Source organism: Poecilia mexicana, unplaced genomic scaffold (assembly GCF_051168715.1).
Source record: "Poecilia mexicana isolate PSO_F unplaced genomic scaffold, ASM5116871v1 scaffold_10, whole genome shotgun sequence".
NCBI classification, from domain to species: domain Eukaryota; kingdom Metazoa; phylum Chordata; class Actinopteri; order Cyprinodontiformes; family Poeciliidae; genus Poecilia; species Poecilia mexicana.
This window is the reverse complement of record NW_028263379.1, coordinates 18,864,325-18,872,205: the sequence shown is the minus strand read 5'-3', so window position 1 is coordinate 18,872,205 and position 7,881 is coordinate 18,864,325. Positions and strand designations below refer to the sequence as shown.

At 39.6% G+C, this 7,881-nt stretch overlaps 2 protein-coding genes across 3 annotated transcripts; both read left to right on the top strand.

Moving 5' to 3' along the window:
- Positions 1-306: 306 nt before the first annotated feature.
- selenoh (selenoprotein H) lies at positions 307-2,915 on the top strand. Its single transcript, XM_014970414.2, has 5 exons — positions 307-390; positions 734-848; positions 1,936-2,078; positions 2,422-2,541; positions 2,684-2,915. Exons 1-4 carry the CDS (start codon positions 375-377, stop codon positions 2,526-2,528), a joined length of 381 nt encoding a protein of 126 aa, XP_014825900.2. The 5' UTR covers positions 307-374; the 3' UTR covers positions 2,529-2,541; positions 2,684-2,915.
- A 744-nt stretch (positions 2,916-3,659) lies between these two features.
- On the top strand, positions 3,660-6,821 carry clp1 (cleavage factor polyribonucleotide kinase subunit 1). 2 transcript variants are annotated; one of them, XM_014970423.2, is made up of 6 exons: positions 3,660-3,771; positions 4,206-4,480; positions 4,714-4,821; positions 4,908-5,027; positions 5,653-5,790; positions 5,874-6,821. In XM_014970423.2, exons 2-6 carry the CDS (start codon positions 4,208-4,210, stop codon positions 6,558-6,560), a joined length of 1,326 nt encoding a protein of 441 aa, XP_014825909.1. In that variant the 5' UTR covers positions 3,660-3,771; positions 4,206-4,207; the 3' UTR covers positions 6,561-6,821. The 2 variants fall into 2 exon arrangements, with proteins under 2 accessions (XP_014825909.1, XP_014825910.1); XM_014970424.2 differs by having other exon boundaries at positions 3,669-3,771; positions 4,202-4,480.
- Positions 6,822-7,881: the final 1,060 nt, after the last annotated feature.

The following is a 7,881-nucleotide window of genomic DNA, read 5'->3' as shown; positions in this document are numbered from 1 at the left end:
TGACAAAAACCGAACGTTTCCCAAAAACTGATGGAAACAAGACAGAAACTAGTCATGGAGGCTGACAGTAAAACTGAAGATGTTATGATTTGTGACAACAATGTGTTTTATTCTCATGTAATACTGGATACAAACTTTCCTTCCAAAGAATCCACCCAGGCCTAATATAAATCCTGCAAAGGGTGTGAGCAATGCTTGACTACTTTAATACCTTTTCTTTACCGTCATAACGTGCTTTAATGAGGATTTGACAGGCGCTGCTCTTTGGGTAGATTCTGGGTGGAAACCCCCGCCCTCGTGTGAATGGTTCAGTCCGGGTAAACTCCCCCGGATCTTGGTTCAGTCGGTCTGAGCGCGAAGCCTCTCCAACAAATATGGCGTCCAAAGCAGGTGGGTGTGTTTTGTTGTGACAAACCGCAGGGAAAAAGCTGGTTATTTCTTTTAAAATATGAAGGTGACATCCGCTAATCTCCCTGTTAAAGAGATATCTGGACATTTTGTCGTTAGTTTCACTCTTCATAGTATCTCTCTTTATGTCAAAGCTTCTAAATTAAGTTCCTGAACACATTTGTACCCTGAACAAGCTTTCTGACACCATTCTAGGACACATGTAATGATATTATAATAACCAAGCGTCGCCTTGTTTAACCCAGACGGGTATTTGAAGCATCTACAGATAAACTTTGGCTGTTTTTTGTTATGCAACAAACATGTAACATCTTGTGGTGTTCAGGCCGCAAAGGGACAAAGCGCAAGGCGGAGGAAGTGCAGACATTTGCGGAGGAGAAGAAGGAGAAAGGAGAGGAGGAGAGCGGCCAAAATGGCTTGAAAGTGGTCATTGAACACTGGTGAGCTCTTTTACCAGCTTAGTATTATTATTATTAATAGAAATGAACAGTTGGCGTTAAATGAGGCAAATTTTATTTTATGTGGATTTGAAGACCTCTGAAGTTCATTAACTCCAGTATTTCGATTTCTGCCTTTTACTGACACATCTACGTTCAACCAAGCAACATTTATTTATAATATTTAAAAAAACAACAACTTTTGCTTGTCATACTTAATTACAGCAAGCCAGGTCACTTATATGTTTCGCTGCTAGGCAACAGTACACTGTGCAGCCATGTTGTACGCCTTTCAAATCTCAATAGCTGTCGTCCTGTATGTTTTAGATGTTTTCCTGCTCCAACTCAGCTGAATCAAATGACTCCAGCAGAACCTGATAACATGATGTGATTCAGTCATTTAAAACTCCTGGAAAAGGAAATGATTTTCCAAACTCTCTCTTTAAACGATGGCTCAAATTGAAGTATCTTCACTTAACATCTGATATGTACTTTTTGCACACAGACGATGATATTAATTAACAACATTTCTGTAAAATGGTCTAGTTTTGAAGTAAAAACAAAAACTGCACTGGTTGTTTATATCCACTCTTAGACATCACATTGTATCCTTGGAGATCTCATCTCAAGTGGATATTTCCAAGTTTGCTCATAACTAGCATTAAACGTTCCCTGAAAGACAATTTGCAAATAAAAATATAATATAGCCCATTCTTTTCTAGCCAGCGGGTGAATGAGCCAGGTTAAAGAAGTGACCATTTATGAAGGAAGAACTTCCTTCCTTCAGAGTGATAAAATTTATTATGTCAATTAGAATTTATAGTGTAAATATGTAACTTCCTGCTGATTAACTAATGTCCTGAGAGTCATTGTTTCTTGAAAACTACCGAACATTATTACTTTTTTCTTTAAAAAGAGCATTTGTATCTTGACATCCAGTAAACCAGGTGTGTTTACTTCAGCCACATGGTCAGAGCCGGGTCTCCATCACTGTTTTTCTTGTTAAATAATTAATCCAAACCGTTCTATTCCACCACAGGAAGTACATATGTGGGGCTTTTGCTCATTCTTGATCTTCTGTGTCCTGCAGCAAAAGCTGACGAGTGTATGGGCGTAACGCCGAGGAGGTGAAATCTGCCCTTCTGGCTGCCCGCCCCGGGCTGACGGTGGTCCTCAACCCCGAGAAGCCCCGCAGGAACAGCTTCGAGATCACTCTGCTGGACGGAGGCAAAGGTGAGGAGGGATGAGATAGAGGCGCCAAGAATAACTGGGCCATTTGGTCTCCCCAAGGGAACACTGTTGTTCCTGCCAAGTTTTTGCCCTTTCGCGTCGTAGAATCATCGTCGTGACTCGTTCGGCTGATTGTAAATTTTTTCTTAAAGTTGAAGTAAAAAATTTCCCGAAGTGGAACATTTCAGAAAAATAATCCTTTGAACTTTGGTGTTCACTTGCCAGATTTCTTGCTTTATCCACCTACTTCAGTTGTTTGTTGTTAGATGTTTCCAGTTATTGACTTTATACTTATGATTTGACTTGCTGGTTCGAATAACCTGTCTCTTTTGTGTCATCCCTAAAGAAACATCTCTTTGGACGGGAATAAAGAAGGGCCCACCTCGTAAGCTGAAGTTTCCTCAGCCAGACAGCGTTGTTGCTGCTCTGCAGGAAGCTCTTAAGACTGAATAAACACCAAGTGAAGGTTGGTCAAAGCTGACATATTTTTAATTTAGGCAGATATTAGTATTTAAATTGTATCATTTAACCAAGCTTTTCTACATCTATTACTACATTTTCTGTGTCTTAAATGAAATTCAATAGATAGTCATCCGTTTTATGTGCAGCTGAGTATCTAGAAGATGTGACTGGTGGAAGCAGAATGATGAGGAGTGACCAATGAGACGCTCTCAGTCTCTCCTCTGATGAGCCCAGCTCCATCTGAAGTCTCCTGGACGCACGGCGACACCTAGTGGATCATCTGAGCAAATGCAACATTATGTTTTGCAAAGGTTTTCTACATCCCAGTTCTGAAAACCTTTTTTTTTGTACCTAAATAAAGTAACTGTCTTCAAACAATCACTTAATCACCACTAATAGATGAATTGATGGAGTCAGCTTCATGTAAAACAGTTCATTTCCTGATATGTTTTCATCTTAATATGATTTTGAGAGACAATGCTAAAATACAAATCAAAGATGGTAGCCCAAACCTCTAACAATTCTTCCAAACCATTGCAAAAAATTAAGGTTGGATAATTTTCTTTTAGAGAGTAAGTATAATTTGAAAAACATTGGTCCTGTAATTTTATTTTTTTTTAATTGGTTAGAACTGGCTGAACATGCGAATTGCTGTCCCTAAATTCACTTTAATCTTATTCATTACCAGTTCTAAAACAGGTCATATTTGGCACAACTACAGACCCAAATAGGAAAACACAAAATAGCATGTTGTTGAGAATGTCTAACACTACTAGCTTACACACTGGGATCCGAAACCTGAACCCATTGTGCTCTTTAGTTTTCTTAGTGTACTGCAAGTGAGAGAGATGACTGGAAATATGTATTTCTAGTTAGAGAAAATGTATTCCAGTTTGTTCTTGTAGGAACAAGCATTTGTATCAACCAGAAATTACTTAATTCAAAAAGGTAACTAACTCGAGGAAAAAAGTAGCCTCTGGATCATCTGCTCCAGTAAACCGAACAATTCTTGGTTACTTGAACAACCCAGGTTATTTGAAATGGTCCAATAAAGCAGTTTAAAAAAAATATTTAGAAATGGGGCAATGCAGAGGTAATACTGTCCGCAGGGGGGCAGTAATTAAAAAAAATGTATGTCTACTATTTGCGTGACGTCATCATTATGCGACAGTGGTTCCTCATGAGAGCTGCACTAATTTTTTTTGTCCTCTAAAATAAGTTTGAAATCTAACGTGTGAGTATTACACAGCACATAAAGCAACATATTAATCATCCTATTGAGAAAACTTGAGCCATGTGGAGCATTTGTATGCCATCATTCCTGGTTTTATTTGATTGTTTTTGTAGATTAGCAGCGGCATGTTAACTGAGAGCTAGTTTGTTTTCTACTTGCATCTGTTTTTCTCTTTGTATCTTATGCGAAGTTGTATCGCGTATTTTAGCATCTGTTCGCTCTTTCTATAGATAAATGTTTTTTTTTAAATGTTAGTTAATAGCTACATATCTTAAGTAACTTTGCTTTGGAAGACACGTTTACCTAAAACACAAAGTGATTCCTTTCCTAAAGCTTGTCAAAAACTATTACAGCCTTTCTCTGCTGAGGCAGAATGAAGCGTTTTCTAACGATATAAGAGAATTACTGAAAGGAATGGGATTTCTGCTAGACAGTAATGGCAGCAGAGGGTGTGGAAAAGACCAGCGAAGATGCATCGTCTTCGGGGAAGGTGTCCAAAAGGTTCGACCTGGAGAAGGAGACCGAGCTTCGCTTCGAGGTGGAGGCCGGAGAGGCCGCGGATCAGGTGGAGATGGAGCTCCTGACGGGGATGGCTGAGGTGTTTGGCTCTGAGCTGAACCGCAACAAGAAGTACACCTTCGGACCAGGCTCCAAGATCGCAGTTTTCACTTGGCAGGGCTGCAGTGTGAATCTGTATGGAAAGCCAGAGGTAAGGGCCTTGTGTAGATGTTTGAAAGTTTTCATTTTGTATTCTTATTTGCAATCAAACATATACCGATGTTATTTTTTAATAAGAATAAAACTTGGGTTGTCCAGTAGTTGCGAATCCGGAAGTTGGGTTAATATTTGCGCTCTTACTTGGAAATTACTTGAGGTTTTTCCTCAACTTTTTCCTTAATAAATGCAATTAGTGTGGTTATAAAAGTGAGGTTATCACTGCAGGTGGCCTATGTGTCCAAGGATACTCCTATGCTGCTCTACCTGAACACCCATGCTGCCCTGGAACAGATGAGGAAACAAGCTGAGCGGGAAAATGAGAGGGGGCCCAGGGTAAGTTTTAATAAGAATCTTCTAGATCTCTTCATAAAGGCTTCAGAACAAAATGACAACAAGACCAGTAAATACTTGTTCTCCAGGTGATGGTAGTGGGACCTACAGACGTGGGGAAGTCCACAGTGTGCCGAATGCTTCTCAGCTATGCTGTGAGAGTTGGAAGGAGACCTACGCTGGTGGAACTGGATGTTGGACAGAGTGGGGTAAAAGCCTTTTCATTTTATAATGTCTCTATGACCTTTTAGGGTTGTTGATCTGTAAGAGGACAACAACTTTACTTTTTATTACTCAGTTTCCAGTGACATGAATAATGATGAAATACACAAATAACATGTGGTGTCATATTGATGTTTGAAACACCTACTTCTTTTAAGGAGTTTGTTTAGTAGTGCTTCATGATATTAGGAAGCGTGGAAATGAAATGTTATTGAAGTATTGTTGTATTGTAAATACAACATTGTGGTTGTATTATTGTAAATAATAAAATAATAAAGAAATAAAAAATAACACCAGCTTTATTGTATGAGTCTTGAACTTGTAAGGTGCTAAAGGTTGCAGGGAGAGGTGGATCCGTTGTGATGGCTAATAAGAAAGATTAGATTTATTGCATTTGCAGTCTGCAACACTAATGTCACTGTTGCATGAGTCCTGTTACTGTGCAGCTATTGTTGATGTGTATCCAGGTGAATCTGTGTTAATCCCAGGAGCCATAAATTGATGTGAATTAAGTTACTCTCCCTTATTTCCAGTGATTTTAAGACTATGGCAAGACTTATCCTATGTTGTTGTTCTGAGGACTAAGCTGTGTACTGTATTATGTTGTCTCAGGTTTCTGTTCCAGGGACAGTATCAGCTCTGTGCATCGAGCGTCCTGCGGACGTGGAGGAGGGCTTCTCTGTCCAGGCTCCTTTAGTTTATCACTTTGGTTCTACGACTCCTGGAACCAACATTAAACTTTACAACAAGGTAAGAAGGAAGATTCTGCATTTTGCTGATGTAAGGTTGGTTTGTGCTGTATATTTGTCTGACTCTCTTGTCTAATCTCATAGCTGACATCGTGCCTGGCCGAGGTGTTCTCTCAACGCTGTGAGGTAAACAGGAAGGCCAGCGTTGGCGGCTGCATCATCAACACCTGTGGCTGGGTGAAGGGTTCTGGGTACCAGGCCCTGGTCCACTGTGCCTCCACCTTCCAGGTAGACGTGGTGCTTGTGCTGGACCATGAGAGGCTCTACAATGAACTCAAAAGGGACCTGCCGCACTTTGTGCGCGTTGTGCTGCTGCCGAAGTCCGGAGGAGTGGTGGAGCGCTCCAAGGAGTGCCGGCGGGAGACTCGGGATGAAAAGATCCGCGAGTACTTCTACGGCTTCCGCGGGCTGTCCTTCTTCCCTTTCTCTTTTGAAGTGCGATTCTCGGATGTTCGCATCTACAAGATCGGGGCGCCGTCCATCCCGGACTCCTGCCTGCCACTGGGAATGTCTCAGGACGACACGCAGCTGAAACTGGTGCCGGTGACTCCAGGGAGAGACCTGACGTATCACGTGCTGAGTGTGAGCAGCGTCGACGACGGAGACGAAGACGCCAGGAAGAGCATCGTGGAGAGCCCCGTCTGCGGATTCATTGTGGTCACAAACGTTGACACTCAGGCACAGGTGATGAAAGTGCTGTCACCTGCACCCAGACCACTGCCCAGACACACGCTGCTCATCATGGACATCCGCTTTATGGACATGAAATGAAGCCACATGTTGGAGGAGAGGATGCGAGATAAAGTGATGATCATATTTGTGAGCACTTTTTCTTTCTAGGTGCTTTGCAAGGACTTAAAAGAGAACGAGATGGAATTAAAATTAGTTAAATTATACCTTCCTTTTATTGTTTGCACTGTGCAAATTTCTCTTGTTGCCATTTATAGGTGCTGGAATTTTTTTTTTTTTGATAATCTGTTTTATAGAATGTCTTTTCTTCTCTCTTGTACAAATAAATTTTAACTTTGAGAATCCCTGTGTGTTAATTATACTTTTATTTGAAAATGAAGCAGCTTGCTTCCATGCCTCCAATTTCAAAAGCTAATCATGTAGTCTATCCTAATTGATGCATAATTTACTAAATACTGAAAATTATTAGATTATATCACTTCTAAGTGAAGTCATGTAGATTATTTTTTGTACCTGTTAAGTTTCTGTATGAAATGGGAGGAATGGCCAGCATTTTGTGTTTTCCACATCCAGACAGTGTTTATCATGTATGTCTTTAGTGCTGCAAAGGACACCAACCTGCTTGGTGGTTACCAGTAGCAACGCTACCAGTATGGCAGTAAATGTTTTGGAGCATGACATAAAGAGCTCATTTCATATTTGGTGTGTAAACATGTACCAACTCAGGCAATATTCAAGCCTAGATTAAAGTCATATGTATGACTTTTTTCTCAGAAATCTGAGATTAAAGTGAGAAGAGAATTTTTTTTTTTTCAGTGGCCCTAATTCTCTCCATAGTACATAAATATCTATCCGTGCTACGGTAGAAAAATCTGACAAGAAGCAGCTTTTTGCATGTGTGATTCATTTCCTATGTGGACACAGAATGGGGTTCAGTTCAATTCAAATGTATTTAATCAAGGACAGCACATTAAACAATACTACATGTGGAAAAAGAGAGAAACTGTTTGGTGCATACGTTTTCTAACCTAGGCACCAAATTTGTTTATTTTGTATTATCATTTGACACTTTTCACTCTCCATAAAAGTCATGACATACTGGAGGAGCAGTTTGGTATTAAGCTTTGAAAATATGAAAAGCAAGTTTATCCTCATAGTTTTAGGGTTACATTTTTTTTTACTGTTTCTCTAAATTGTTCTAAAACTGTGTTAGTTTGTTCTTAGAAAAATGTAAATTTTGAAAACTAAAAAAACAAATCTTCAGTACTACATTATAAAAAAATAAATGTAAAATTTTGCTGTTTCTCTAAATTATTCTAAAAATATCTTAGGAATACATTATGAATAAAACATATAATGCTATTAACATGAGTTTTAGTAGATGTTTAGATTCATACTGTTT

What these genes read in the sequence shown, in the direction of transcription:
- clp1 (XM_014970423.2), top strand. Translation starts at nt 4,208, where the DNA reads ATGGCAGCAGAGGGTGTGGAAAAGACCAGCGAAGATGCATCGTCTTCG. An exon ending in ATCTGTATGGAAAGCCAGAG is followed by an intron (nt 4,481 to 4,713) that starts GTAAGGGCCTTG and finishes TTATCACTGCAG; the next exon opens with GTGGCCTATGTGTCCAAGGA. An exon ending in AAAATGAGAGGGGGCCCAGG is followed by an intron (nt 4,822 to 4,907) that starts GTAAGTTTTAAT and finishes CTTGTTCTCCAG; the next exon opens with GTGATGGTAGTGGGACCTAC.